Genomic DNA, 14,519 nt, shown 5'->3' on the forward strand with positions numbered 1-14,519 from the left:
GCCTGCGAAGTCAGACCCACAGGGAGGCACCATGACCGCATAGAGGATTGTGTACCATATCACCTAGCCAGCGGAGCCTCCGGACACGGGCGTCTGGAGTACGGGCGCTAGGTAGCACATTTGGTACCATAATGCAAGAGCATGAAGCATTATGACATATCCGAAATCGCTATTGTCCAGTTGGCTGGGTATCTTCTGGGTGTCTACTAATTAATATCCACAGATTTCCGCCTTTCGCCTCTCTTTAGTAACAAAAACGCCGCTCGAACAAAGCTGAAATGTGAGTCGAGATTGCACAAAGAGCCGCCTAGCATCCAAATACTTCGAAACGTGAACAACAAAAAGCCTCCTTTTTCCCCCCGGTCGTCTCTTTCGTGTAGTTCAGGGAAATCCCGCCTGTCGCTGCTGATCGCATCCTATTGCGTCTGCATGGGCTCCGCAGCTGAGGGCTGTTCCGCGGATGAGGTGGCAGGTATCTCGTGCGGGAAGGGCTTGCGGCCGTAGACGCAGCGGACTTCGTGCCAGTAGTGGTTCTTGCGGTCCTTGATCACGGATCGGAAATCCGCGACGAATTGCTGGACTTGTTGGTAGGTCCACTGGGTTGAGGTTAGCAAGCAATCCAAGAAATCTACGCCGTATCCCGCCCGCCGGGGATTGGAGTGAACACAGGAAGGAAAGGAGCGACTCACGCCCAAAACCCTCGTATAAAGCGCCATAACCCAACCCTCCACGCCCTCCGCCCAATTCCGCTCCCCCCACCGCCCCAAATCCTTCAGCTTCGCATCCTTCGGCCACGGCCCAATCGGCCACACAAACTTCCGCTCCTCCACATCCACAAACCCGGCCCCCACCATGAACCCCTTCATGTACTCGACCGTGCGGAACGTCATCCCCGTATGCGCCTCGCCGACATTCAGAATGCTGCTCGAGAACGCCGTGTACATCTTGTCCGCGTACACGTCACTCGCCGGGTTCGCGTTCGTCTGGACCGAGAACTCGAGGTGCTCGAACCAGCCGCCCGGCTTCAGGTGCTTGTAGCATTGCGAGTACAGGTACGGCCAGTCGCGGATGCAGCCGGTGAGGCCGCGCACGTGCACGAAGTCGAAGTACGAGGCGGGGTACGTCCACTCGCTGCAGGCGTCGTCGACTTCGAAGCGGATGTTGGGGGGTGCGGTCGTGGTTTGCGTGGGGGAGAGGTCGGTGCCGATTATTTCGGCGCCTGGGAAGTAGTCGGCCATGTCGCTGTGTGCTCTGTTAGTATGTAGTTTTCAAGGAGGCAAGGGGGATTTGGCGGTGAGATGGGAGAAGGGAGAGGATAAGATGGAGAAAGGACTTACACAGCCCATAGGCCGGTGCCGGTTCCTACGTCGAGGACCAATTGTGGGTTTTCGATCGGGGCGAGGAAGAGCTTGTCGTCGAGGGTTAGGAGCCACAGGTGGTGTCTGCTAAGAGTCAGGCAATGTGCTTCTTTGAATATAGATGCCACGCTCGACAACTTACACGATCGTCTCGTAGTTGGAATACGTCTCATCATTGGGGGCGTAGTAGCTTCCATCTCCTACGCACAACCCTGTGTCAGCCTTCTGCATCTATCCCGTCTTCGCATGCTTGTACCGGGCGCCTGGTAAACCGTCCTGCATGCCTGACGGCTGGTTGGTTGGAGACTTACGGTAAGCATGATACCGCCTCCCATTCTCATACCGATATCTGGTGATATTGGACGCAAGCGACTGCCCGCTGAGTCCCCTATTAGCACCTCCTACGTCCAAATACAGCGGGGGATAGCTTACGAGGTATACGATATGCGATCATCGTCGTCTTCCTCGAGGTACTTGTCGTAACTCGAGTCCTACAAAACACCCCGCCGCATTAGCGCCACCGTCATCAGCGCACCCCGCAAACAAGCACAGGAGGAAAAAGCAATCCTTCCCGTCCCTCTTCATCGAGAATAGCATAGTAGACGATGCATAGAAACCCGGCTCGGGCAATTTCGGCGAGCGCTGGGCGCCTGAAACATAGCGAGACATGACATGTTGAGATGAGAGGGCAGTCTCAATGAATGAGAGACGAAAACAGATCATAGACGGAGGAGATGGAAATACGTACGACAACGATATTCGCCTCTTCAGGTATCATCTTCGGCATACTGCCTTTCGATCTCCTGCGTTCTGCGCAGTCTGGCTGGCTTACGCCTGATCCCTTCCGTCGGGTCCCTCGTCCGCCTTCTCAGTCAGCGTCCCCAAACTGACCGACCCCTCCTCGGAAAACAGGCGACGTCGCAGCAAACAAAGCCGATATCGTTCTCCCTCGCTTTTGCAAAAGCGACGATGAGACAGGACACGCAGTGCGCAAGACGGGCGATGAATAACCCCCGTGCGAGCGACGATAATGAGCAGAGCAGTCGTAGGTTTGGTAGAGAGAGGAGGTGGGTGGTGTCCCGAGGGAGTGGTTCAGAAGGGTCAGAGGCGTCGCTGGAGGGGGCCGGTTTAAACCAAGGCTTTCCGGTGGCCGCTCGTGATTTTCTGAATCAGGCGGCGGGGTTCTGGAAGGGCTAGTTCCAGCGGTGTGGTGTGCTGTTGCAGCACGCCGATCCGAGTTCAGGCACGCAAGCGAGCGGGTTCCATGCTGGATGAAAGAGAACCCCGCTAATCTCTTGTCTGTTGAGACACAGCGTGACGGCCAGGGGCGCGAGAATCGCCGGACGCGGTGCGGCTATCGATAACTCAGAAGACAGGACAATAGGCAACAAAGAAAGAGAGAAGGCAGTGAGGAACGAAAGAGAAAGAAAAGAGCTCCCCACAGCGCCCGCAACCCGAGACTGCCGCGATTCACCGCCATCACCGGTCCCAGCCCTCACACACACCTCGCCAAGCCCACCACGAAACCTAAATCCCCTCCCCTCGCCCATCCCTCGTCGCCGACCCCGGAACTCTCCATCCCCCCCTTGTCCAGCCCATCGCCGATTAATAACGCTTCCTTGCATGTCCGCCAACCCCGCACATCAGCCCACACGTGTCAGCCCTACGCGCCAGCCCGCCTGGCATCGCACTGCAGCGCTCTGAGGAAGGAAATGAATGACGTCCGCGCGAAGTGAAGGATGGAAAGGATCGGAGAATAAATGACAAAGTGACAGACGCCTCGCGACCCGGAGCGCTGGGAGGCAGATCAGATCGTCCGCCGTGTCGGTAGCGATGTCGAGGGGGATCGCGCGGTTCGCGATCCCGAGTCTGGTTTTCTGCTTCTGCTTTTGGTTGCTGCTGTGCCTCACTCGCGCATCCGGCTAACGCGACCTGGCTTTGGCATCGGATGGATATAGTGCTAGCAGCCGTCGACTGTCCCTGCGTTTGCTAACTAAGTTACCGCATTACTTGCAGTGTTTTGGCTTCCGCTTGAAGCGACGGGGTCGCGTGGCGTGTGTCGGTGCCTGCGATCCTTCGCGCCCAGCCGTCGAGCTAGTCGGGTATGCCAGTGCAAGCCAGTCCGCCAGTCACCGTGAACGTTAAGCCTCTCATGTGTAAAAGGATGCAGTCTGCTGAGTGCGATACCATTCTATTGAGCAGTGTAAATGCGCTTGTTGATGCGCGTCTCTCAAAATGCCGCCGAAAATGTCTTTCATCAACGCTCGTTCCAACCCGATGCCAGCAGCCCATTCTCAGGAAACTCGCCATACACCTTTTGGCCGCGGCCAGACCGAACCGGGCAGCAAAGACGGGACTCGAGTCTTTCGACCCTTCCTGCCGCCCTTCGTCCAATTCGCGGTTCGCAATGAAGAAATCTTCCATCCCTCATACAACGCAAAACAGTCGACCGCCCGCTCGCTCACATTAAACCGCCCGCTAGAATAATGAAAACAGGACCGAGAACATCTTCAGCCCACGAACGCCGCGCCGGATACAAAGGAGTGACAGGTCGGAAAATGTACAACAAGATCAAGCCCCACCACCTGACGCCATGCCAAAATGCCTCCAGTCCGTGAGCCATGAGCCATAACGCGGGCCGTAACATGAAGCAAATACAGTGAAAATATAGACAATAAAGCTTTTTTTGCGACAGTGAAGAGAAAACATTTTCCACATTGCTGCGCCGGGCATGAAATGCATACCTTCTTGGCTCAACTCTTCGTCGGCCACGCTCGACGAACTTCAATGATGCGAACACGAGCACCATTTGCCGAATCAGTCGAGATGCAGCCACCAAAACAACACCAGCGTGCAGTATGGCGTCTAGGTTAACGCCTCCCGGATTATGGATGTCCCGGCGGCTTACCATCGTCGCGACGCTCGACTATTGACATGCTCCTCGTCTTCTTCATCTTTTCGTCATCGGATGACGAATTTGAGTGGCTGCTGCTACTCTCTTCGTCCAGCCCGATGTTGCCGTCCTTGGACTCCCTTCGAAGTCGGTCGGCCTTGTCCTTGAGCAGCTTGGCCTGCTCGGCAGCCCTTTGCGCTCGGATCTGCTTTTTCCACATGGCCGCATAATGCCCGTTCTTTTCGAGCAGCTCTTCGTGCGTACCACGCTCGGCAACCTTACCCTTGTGCAGAACCAGTATTTGATCAGCATGGGTGATGGTGCTGAGCCGATGGGCAATGATGAGCATAGTGCGGCCCTGTGCCAGCTTGGTGAACGCTTCCTGGATATGCTGTTCCGTCTCGGTGTCAAGGGCAGCCGTCGCCTCGTCAAGCATGATAATGCGCGGATCTTTCAGAATCGTGCGAGCAATAGCAACGCGCTGCTTTTCACCACCCGAAAGGCGCAAGCCGCGCTCACCAACCTTTGTCTCGTATTGATCCGGAAACGTCAGGATCTTGTCGTGGATGCTCGCCGCACGGCATGCGGCGTATACTTGCTCGTCCGTCGCGTCCTGGTTGGCATACTTGAGGTTATACATGAGCGACTCGTTGAACAAAACGGTGTCCTGAGGAACAACACCAATGTGCCTGCGCACAGAATCAATGGTGAGGTCCTCCACGTCGTGGCCATCAATCTGGATGCTACCAGACATGATATTGTAGAAACGATACAGCAGGCGGAATACTGTGGACTTGCCACCACCCGACTCTCCGACGAACGCCGTTGTCGTACCGGGCGCGCAATGGAAATCCAGGCCTTGAAGGGCGGGTTTACGGTTGTCATATGAGAAGTGAACATCGTTGAACCGGAGATCTCCCTGGCAGGTGGGGAGCGTCTTGGCATTGGGGCTGTCGACCACCGTCGGTTGCTCCTTGAAAAGCTCGAGCATCCGCTCAGAGTTGATCATCGCAGACTGAATCATCCGGTAGAAGGTCCCGAAGAAATTGAGTGGACTCTGCAGCTGGCCCATGTATATTACCAGCGTGGCAAATTTGCCGACCTCTTGCTGGCCTGTGGTGACCTGCCAGGCGGCGATGAAGCAAGTGACCAGGAGACCTAGCATGAAGACCATGTTTTGCGTGACGTTCATAAGGTTTAGTGAAAACAGAACCTTGTACTCGGCGCTCTGAAACTTGTTCACCGCATTGCGGTAGCGCTGAAATTCGTACGTTTCGGCGTTGAAATACTTGACCGTCTCATAGGAGACCATGGAATCGTTTCTGTCATCATTTAGCTGGATTTCGGAAATTCGCAGGCACTTCGACTTACTTGACAGCATCTTCTTCGCGATCCGCATTGACCATTTCGCGGCGAATCTCGGCCCTCCACTGGGCCATGCGGATAGTCAGATAGATGTACCAGAACGTGACGACGGAGATCACAAGCGCATAGTAAGCGTCGAACTCGATCAGAAAGTATCCGATCGCAACGGCAAGATCGACAAGCATGGGAACCACTTGGAAGGTCACCTGCTCCAAAAACGTATTGATGGAGCTGCCCTTGCCAAGCGCTGACAGGACCTCGCCCGTCTTCTTGCCGAGGTGGAAATCGAGGCTAAGACCATGCACGTGTTCAAATGCCGCAACTGACAGTTCGCGGTACGAATACTGGCCGACAGGGATCCAGAGGGTGGATCGGATCGCGCCAAGCAGGCCATTGTTGCCCTGGATGAAGCGGAAGAAGATGAAAGTCATGATGGCGGCCCACGGATTGCCGCGGTCCTTGTGCGCAAGAGTGTTCACGATGATGCCGATCTGGTTGGGAACCATGACGTTGACAACACGCTGGCAGAGGACGAGCAGGAAGCAGATGACTACGATTACCTGCAGACGGCGATTCTTGGAGGGCCAAAGGTACGGGAAAAAGACGTGGTAGCCCTTGATGTACTCCCACCAGCTGCGCGACGGTGCGCCAGTCGGTCTGCTCCAGGCGGGCGGTGCACCTTCCGCGTGCTGGTGTTTGCCACCGACGGGGTGGACTGAACCGTATGAGCCGTTCGCGTGACCGTTCTCCGCGCTCGGGCTGCCGTCGCGCTCGCCATTAGCCAGTAGCGAGGTGGTCTCGCTTGAGGTGCCCGCCTCTTGTGCTTTCTTTTTCTGGTATGCCGGCAGTGTTATGAACAGGAGGTAGAATCCGATCAGGGCGAGCAGGAGCACGATGCGCAGCAGGTCCATGGCCACTTCGGCCGAATCCCAGTCGGTCATGCCTAGGTGAAGGCGGCCGCGTCCGGGGGCCGGGTGTGCGGTGGGCTCCTTGTGTGCATGCGAGTAGATAGCGAAGGACAGGCCTACGAGGACGACCTCGAGCACTGTAGCAACAGTCCATGTCGCGAGGTGGGCGGCGGTCGGCGAGGGCTTCGAGTCGAGCAGTGAGATGAGGAAGAGGCAGTAGACGAAGAAGGAGCCGACGAGGTAGATCTGGCAGGCGCGCATTAGTATTGGGCATGCAATTGGCCTTGCAATTCAACGCACCACGACCTGCTTGCCGGCCCACACGTGTTCCTTGCGCTTGATGAGGGCGTGCGCAATCACAATGGCTGCGTTGCCCACAAACGTCAGGGCGGCCAAGAGGGACAGCCAGTTGAAGACGAGCTTCTGCGAGTGCGAGACGTCGTCGTGGGCCTTCTTCTTGACGAAATTGCGCGTGGGATCGGTGGCGGGCAGCGGCTTGCCTCCAGGGCCGGTCGTGGTGGGCTTCGCGATATTATGATTAGAATTAGAAGCTAGGATGCTGCGGGCAGTGAATGCGGCGAGGAAGAAGCACAGCAGAAAGATCGGATAGGCATATTGCAGGACGGCGGCAGCGTAACGAAGGTTGCTGGCGGGCGCCCACCGCGAGCCGTCGGCGGCGGCGAGCTCCAGCGTCTGGCGCTGCGGGTCCGTGGTGGTGGACATGGGTGCAGCAAAGCTCTCCGCTGCGATGGTGAGACCCGGGTGCGAGGGCTCACCGGTGGCAGAGACACGGAGAGACGGCGGGCGGCAGAGAGGGTGGGGGGGAGGGGGAGGAGGGAGGGGAGAGATTTACGGAGGAAAGCAGCAGAGTGGCATGGTGTTGAAGTCTCGGTCGTTCACCTGCACGCGCGACCAAGGTGGCGCTGTATCGAGTGCTTGGCGTTTGCGTTGCAGGCCCTGGTGCAGGCCCCGGTGCAGGCCCCACTCTGCCACTGCATGCACCCCCCTGGCCCTTCGCGATTCCGCTCCAGAACGCTTCTGGGCACGTCGCGCTGCAAGACGCGCATGTATATCACAGCAGTGACAGCAGCACCAGCACCCGACTCAGCGTCACCCGGGACCAGATGCCGCATGCTCGCGGCGGCCACTGAGATCGCGGCCGCTCACCGCAAGTCGCCCAGCCAGCGCGCGCAACACCTCCTCGCCCTCGCCAGCGACGCCGCTCTCGCACCCGCGCCCGCGCTCGCCATGCTGCCGCCGGCATCGTGCCGGCCGTAGTCTGTCTGCTGTCGCTGTCTGCGCTCTGCGCTCTGCTGTCTGCTGTGTCGCGCGCAGCCAGCGCACCACCACCGCCATGGCGGACCCCTCGCGACGCGCCTCTGCGGCCGCCGCGCCCGCGCCCGCGCCCTCGCCTTCGCCCATCCCGCCGCCGCCTCCCCTTCCGCCGTCCAAGGCCTCCTACTTCTCGCGCCTCGTCACCCAGGTCTCCTCGTCCACCTACGGCGGCTCGCGCCCGCCAAGCCAGCAGACGAATCGCCCCGACGGAGGCCGTCCCAACCCACTAGTGCCGAAGCTCCCAGGGTAAGTGCGACCCTCTCGTCTCCTCGTCTCTCCTTGGCTGTCCGCACACCCCCGACTCCCTGCGCACAATTCCCTCGCGCGGTATTTTTGGCGCCGGCTGCGTCAGCCAGCACTCGACACTTGACACCTGGCTGCTGTTTCGGCCTCTGCCCCCCCCGTCCCGTCTTGTTCCGCCCTGGCGTCGGCTTGCTGAGTTTGCCGCTGCAGCATCCGCACTGGCTCGTCTCAGGATGCAAGCCATAAGACCGGCCTCGACATATCCGCCCTCGACATCAACCGCGACAGGACCCACGCCATCCTCGCTGGCAGAGAGATCCTGAAGACGGTGCGTGTACAAGACGCCAAGATCGTCGAGGAGACCAACCTGCGCGCCGCCGTTATCAACTATGCAGAGCACTCACACGCCAGGCAGCGCGAGGGGCTCGGGATCCAGGACGTAAAGTGGTCGCATGGCCAGTTCAGCGCGCATATTGCTACTGCTGCCGCCAATGGCAAAGTCATCCTGTATGATCTCAATCGGACGGGCGTCGAGCTCGCCCGATTGCATGAGCACACCCGGCAGGTCCACAAGCTTGCCTTCAACCCTCATCAAGGCCATCTGCTGCTATCTGCAAGCCACGATACAACTGTCCGTCTGTGGGACCTCCGCGACATGAGAAAGGACATCATGACCTGTCGCAGCAGAGATCAATATGCGGGCATAAATGGCGGCATCTACGACGTCCAATGGTCCCCGACCGATGCGGTAGAATTCGCCTTTGGCACTGACAATGGTACCATACAGCGCTGGGATTTTCGCCACAATAAAGGCCCGAAGCAGAAGATCACGGCTCACGATCAGCGGACCTGCACGTCCATCGACTGGCATCCAGACGGCAAGCACCTCCTCAGCGCCGGCGTCGATCGGACTGTCAAGGTCTGGGACTTCTCCGTGGACGGCAGGCGCCAGAAGGCTGCTTTCGTACTAACCACCCCGTATCCCGTCTACAGGGCCCGCTGGCGACCGCCATGCTGGTCCGAGGAGCACTATGAGCGAGGCGCATGGCAATGCACCCAACTGGCCACCTCGTACGACCGCGACCACTCGGTCATCCACGTATGGGACTTTCGGCGGCCATACTTGCCTTTCCGGGAGATCAACAGATTCAATAGCGCTCCATCTGATATGCTTTGGCACTCGCGTGACCTCCTGTGGACCGTCGGCCGCGAGGGCGTATTCCAGCAAAACGACATCCACCACGCGCCCAAAGTCGTAGATCGTCGCAACTTGCAGGCGTTTGCAGTATCGCCAAGTGGCGAGATTGGCGGCTTCGCCCAGAAGAGACCACGCCGCCGTCGCTCTGCAGGTCTATCGTACTCCGCGGACACGTATATTGGTGACACACGTGACAAGCGCAGCAGTCCTGAGAAAGGCAGTTTGCGCAGCTCCGCAGATGACAGTCTGGATGATAGCTTCCTGAGCTCATCGCTCAAGAGACATCATGGTCGCACCGCAAGCAACAGGTCGACCAAGTCATTCGGCAGCACCCCACCCTCAGAGTCCGCCCCCAAGGTCATGTTTCTCACCGATTCTATAGCACTGCATAATGACTCTTTCAAGCCGAATCAGCTCGCCTTCCGGGGTGCACTCCCTGGAGCCGCAAATGCGCAGATCTTTGCGTATCTTGCTCAGAAGTACAAAGCCATACCGCTTCCCGACCCCCCGACTCTACAGTCTTTTGAGTGTCTGCAGCAGGTCTTCGAGCAAAATGCCGAGTATGCACAAAGAGCCGCATTCTACCGGCTAGCCGAGACATGGAGAATCGTAGGCGTATCCATTGCCGTCGCGACCAGGCGTCGTGCGGAATTACACAGGAGCCGTCGTCGACTAGGACACAAAGGCTCAGCGCTAGCGTCGTCCGACCGTCAGCCCAAAATATCTTCCGAACACTTGGAGGCACATGACAAGGCGGCTGTACATCCAAACCCCGCAGTGCGTGCAATCCTGGGGGTCGTCGACAAACCACAATCGAAAGCTCACAGCCCAGGCCAGTCTATGGGCATGGTTGAAAGCACGTCGAACCTGCCTACGCCGCTTGCTCGACCACTAATGGCTTCCGCGCCGGCAGCCAGCGATAAGCAGAAGCCTCATCTGCCTGATCCCGACCACGATGAGGAGATCGAACTGCCGCCAGCGGTCGCAGGGCCGCATTCGGAAAAGGCCGGCTTTTTCTCGCCAGAAGGCGCGTCTGGCACCAATGCATCAGATCGCCCTAGCTTCAAGAGTCCCCACTGGTACCATTCCTCAAATGATCTTGACGAACGTCGAGCTATGGTTGGTAGTTGGCGGGCACCTCCGCGTGTGCCCCTCAGCCTAGAACCCACTGATGCCCAAGGGATCAACATTCAGATACCGCCTAGGTTGGACCGCCATGACTCCGATGAGAGTTTTGCCATGTTCTCTGCCTCAACCGACTCGCAGCGGGCGCACTCAATACCGAGCTCTTTTGCCAGTGGCAAATCTCGCTCTCAAGGTATGGAATCAATAGCCGAGAAATGGCAGGATGCGACCGGGGAATCCAGCTTTGGGAGACCAAGGCAGACCCTGGCCAACGGCGAAGATCAGCGGAGCGAGGGCTTAGGTAAAAGTGTGCACATATCACCCACGACAATTCCTATTGGCAAAGCTCCCGTCGGGATTGCGGCACCCCCGGGTCACGAAGGGTCGGGCCGTGACGAGACGGGAAACTCGGTAGAATGGAGCAGCACAGAAAGGGCTGCCCAGGATATCGAAAATCTCCGTCGGAACAACCAACTTCTTCGCCATGACAGTTCTGAATCTGAGGCCTACACGAGCAGCGGTGGGGAAATGTCCGCGTCTCCCGTAATGGACTATAGCCATGACATGGAAGCGAGTGGCACGATCGTGCCAGAGGCCTACGAGGACTCTAGATCTCCGCAAGTTCTAAAGCCACCTGCTTCCCTGCCAAACGCGACGGAGAGCGCTCCTCCGGTACTTGATCCAGCAGCCGAAGACCCGCTGCTGGTGTCAGATTACCAGGCCATGCGCGTTAACGCAGAGGAAGGATCAGCATTCGCCGTCATCGGCCTCCTCAAGGACATCCTCGCTTTCCATACGAACACACTATCCGATGCGCAGACTTCATCTCTTCTTCTTCTCCTCCTGGCGCCCCTGCTTCCCCAGACACAGTCTTTTTCTGAAACGTCCGATATTAACATTGCAGACCTGCTCTCTGCATTTGGAGACACATTCACCGCTCTCGGACTTTCGCCCTCGCAGGCCCGTACGATCCTTTCCACGCAGCTCACTCAACTTATAGCTACCGGCATTAACCCTTATCAAGCGGAAGCTATTCTTTCGACATATCATGCTCAACTGCATAGTCTCTCACTCTTCAACTCCGCGGCATCACTTCGTCGCCTCGCGTATCCGACCTACCCTGCGGTATACGAGCAAGGCTTGCGAGATACGCAAGTTGGACTATTATGCCTAAGTTGCAAGTCTCCAATAAACAATCCCAAGGACAAAATGCGTTGCGAATCATGTAAGAGGGCCCAAGCACCATGCCCTATCTGTTGGGGCCGATATCCAGCGTTTGAGCCCGCTACTGCAAAGAGAAAAGCCAAAGCGAAGTTTTGTTCAACGTTCAAGGACCGGGATCATAGGAGGAATCGCTCGTCTCTCATCTCAAATATCGCGCTCGACGATTTCAATGCGGATAGCCCTTCGGCATCCACGCCGGAGAAGCCAACTCCGCCGAAGCCGTTCCTATGGACATGGTGCCCACTTTGTGGGCATGGAGGACATGCACACTGTCTTTCGGCGTGGTTCGGCGATGCAGCATTGTCAGATGGAGCGTGTCCAACAGAAGGCTGCCTCTGTGACTGTGTGCAAGGAAGGCGCCGGGACGAGAAGATCAAGGAGGTGCTTCGCAAGAAAGCGGAAAAGGACCGATCAAAGGTCGTGCGAAAGGGCGACGACTGGAAGGTTGGCGAAAGCAAGGCAGTCTCCGCCGTCCGTGGAGCATTCGGAGACACCGGGGCCGCACCTGTTCGCGATACGACTCAAAATGCTGGACAACTGCCGTCTGGGCTTCTACAAGGTCGCAGAGGAGATGACGGAAGGAGAGTCCGCGTCGTTGACCCTCAAGACGGCCAACAGCCTCAACCACCGACATCGCAAGTCGCACCCCAGCAAGGCACGACATTTGGCAAAATGCCGAAATACTAAGAGCGTAATACGACTTTCGGCATACCCCTTCGTCATTAACAGCAGCGGTGTCGGCCATGCAACGCCCCTGACATCACCGAGGCGAGGTGGAAGTGTTTTAGACGTGCATTTGTGTAAGGGTGGTTGGTGCGGAAGAAGGTGGGTAGTTAGTATCTGCCTGCTGGTGCATAGTCACACCGCCCATCTCGTGCGCCAAGCTTTCCGGGCCCTTCGACCAACGCTCATGTCCGTAACGTGGGCCGTGGTTCCCCGGATGCGGGAGGCTGGTTTTGGGGGAGCGAGTGGGGCTTGGCCACGTTTTTTCCCTTCGGGTCTATATGATCGGTGGTATGATTGCCGTGGGGCTGGGCTGGCTGTCTTCGGTTCGGATAATTTAGTGCGGAGGTGGAGATGAGCGGTGGCGAGAATCGCGAGACCGTCGATGGTGGAGAGTAATAACACATTGTATGATTTGGACGGAAGGTCCGTACATAGAGCTACTAAATATGAGCACCTCGCAATAGAGTAGTGCTAATCATTGAGACTTTGAGAAATCGCCGCAGTCTGACAGGCGTCGATCTGCGATCGCAGCCATAGGGCTGAGGAATACCTTCCGGTTTAAAAGCACCAATCCCATGCCCTCAATCATCTATTGCATACCGGTAGATCAAAACATCAGTCCCACCCCCTACAATTGCTATCGCATCGCATTCTCCATGCAGACAAAATTCTCTATCAAGCCCGGTCGGCTCTTAGGAGTCGAATTAGCCAATTCCCCGGGGGGCTGTTATCTACCGACTTCCTAATCCGTCGGGAAGGAATCGCGAGCGAATCCTCCCGCTCCCTTCCTTCCCGCAAAAAGAAAGCATGAACCTGCGGTGTAGGCAAAAAGCCAGCAGCACGCTGTCTTTTGTTTGGGCCCTGTCGTAACTTATTAGCCGCGCCTCGCGTAATCCATACACATGTTGTATGTATGTGCCTGGCAGCCGGCAGCCAGTAGCCAACCGGCCAACTAAACTCCAACAAGTACGCATGCAGGCCTTACGTAGGCAAACGCCCCATCTGCCGCCAAACCCCCTATATCGAATCGATTGACGCGATAAAGCAATCGATCGGATCGAGGCAGCCAATCGCGGCGAGCGTTTACACGGGGCTGGTCGGGCTAGAAAGATGGGGTGGGGACGCGCGCTATGCAGTTCGGGCCGAGATTTCTTTGCCTTCGGACCATTTTCTTCCGACCGGCTGCTTTCGGCTGTTGTCTGATCGGTGTGCGCGACGTGCAGATGCGGTCCGAATCACAGCACTCCTAATGGGCGTTACTGGTACGGTATGTACATACATACACACACAAACTGCCAGCAGTCGCTAAAAGCATGGCATGGGCATGCGTTTTTCCCCTTTCGCAATCCCCAGTTTCCGGTTTCAAATTACGCAGAAGTGGAGGGGGGCGGGAGATGGTGGAGCGGGTTTTACAGGACGGGCATGTTAACTGATCGGTCGGATGACGACTGCGTGTTAGCGAGTGGTAGGGCAGAGGAAAAGGGGTGCGTAAGGGTGGATGCGGGGCTGCAGTTTGCTTTGCTTTGATCGGTGAGCGAGCGTTGCGTGTTTCTAACCTCGATGCTGGAAGGGCTACGCTATCATTCGATTCTACTTGGAGTGCTTCTTTTTGCGCAAAAGCAAAGATGCGAAACGGGCTACATTCTCAGCATGGGCGGGTTTTCGTCAGGCGTTACACGGCAGCGCAGATCGCACGACGTGGGGGCGCAGTGTAGTGGGGGATTGGGGGTGGTGTCCTGTTATCCAACGTCGAGCACAGGCAGTCGTGGACGCATCGGAAGCAAGCAGGAACAGGGCCGTTATACTTGTATCTCGCGGCTATACTGATGCTGGAAGGTGTAAGAGAACACTGTCGCAACCCCTCCTCGCAATCAGGAAACCAAGTCCAGCCATTTTGCCCATGCTTGATACAAGCGGTTAGTTCCCGACTATATGTGAGATGTTAAGCGGAAAACAGCGCTCGATTACCACGTTGCACTCACGAGGCTTCCCGATCGTTCACATGTGATTCCAAGAGAAACTCCACTGCGTCGCGTACTTCGCGTACTTCGCGATCCTCCATATCCCGCCCATCGATAAAGCCGAAAGCCACACGCAGCGGCGTGGCAGCCGAATACGAAGCCCCTCAACCCGTGAGCGGGCAC

The 14,519-nt window shown here is 57.3% G+C and overlaps 4 protein-coding genes across 4 annotated transcripts; 2 read left to right on the forward strand and 2 right to left on the reverse strand.

Annotated features, from left to right (window-relative positions):
• Positions 1–164: 164 nt before the first annotated feature.
• Positions 165–2,081, reverse strand: BU26DRAFT_541387 (S-adenosyl-L-methionine-dependent methyltransferase; the record flags this gene model as incomplete). Its single annotated transcript, XM_033831594.1, has 6 exons — positions 165–596; positions 690–1,242; positions 1,338–1,442; positions 1,501–1,558; positions 1,670–1,737; positions 1,963–2,081. 6 exons carry the CDS (start codon positions 2,079–2,081, stop codon positions 417–419), a joined length of 1,083 nt encoding a protein of 360 aa, XP_033682394.1. The 3' UTR covers positions 165–416.
• On the forward strand, positions 2,048–2,477 carry BU26DRAFT_520569 (uncharacterized protein). Its single transcript, XM_033829318.1, has one exon. The coding sequence runs from the start codon at positions 2,093–2,095 to the stop codon at positions 2,246–2,248; it is 156 nt and encodes a 51-aa protein (XP_033682395.1). The 5' UTR covers positions 2,048–2,092; the 3' UTR covers positions 2,249–2,477.
• A 1,558-nt stretch (positions 2,478–4,035) lies between these two features.
• Positions 4,036–6,930, reverse strand: BU26DRAFT_347390 (uncharacterized protein). The gene is made up of 2 exons (XM_033822392.1): positions 5,623–6,930; positions 4,036–5,573 (listed from the first exon to the last, which is right to left on the reverse strand). The coding sequence occupies exons 1-2, from the start codon at positions 6,783–6,785 to the stop codon at positions 4,244–4,246; spliced, it is 2,493 nt and encodes an 830-aa protein (XP_033682396.1). The 5' UTR covers positions 6,786–6,930; the 3' UTR covers positions 4,036–4,243.
• A 606-nt stretch (positions 6,931–7,536) lies between these two features.
• On the forward strand, positions 7,537–12,639 carry BU26DRAFT_520570 (uncharacterized protein). Its single transcript, XM_033829320.1, has 2 exons — positions 7,537–8,105; positions 8,313–12,639. Exons 1-2 carry the CDS (start codon positions 7,879–7,881, stop codon positions 12,334–12,336), a joined length of 4,251 nt encoding a protein of 1,416 aa, XP_033682397.1. The 5' UTR covers positions 7,537–7,878; the 3' UTR covers positions 12,337–12,639.
• The last annotated feature ends 1,880 nt before the right edge of the window (positions 12,640–14,519 follow it).

This window comes from Trematosphaeria pertusa, assembly GCF_010094035.1.
Source record: "Trematosphaeria pertusa strain CBS 122368 unplaced genomic scaffold BU26scaffold_9, whole genome shotgun sequence".
Lineage (NCBI taxonomy): Eukaryota > Fungi > Ascomycota > Dothideomycetes > Pleosporales > Trematosphaeriaceae > Trematosphaeria > Trematosphaeria pertusa.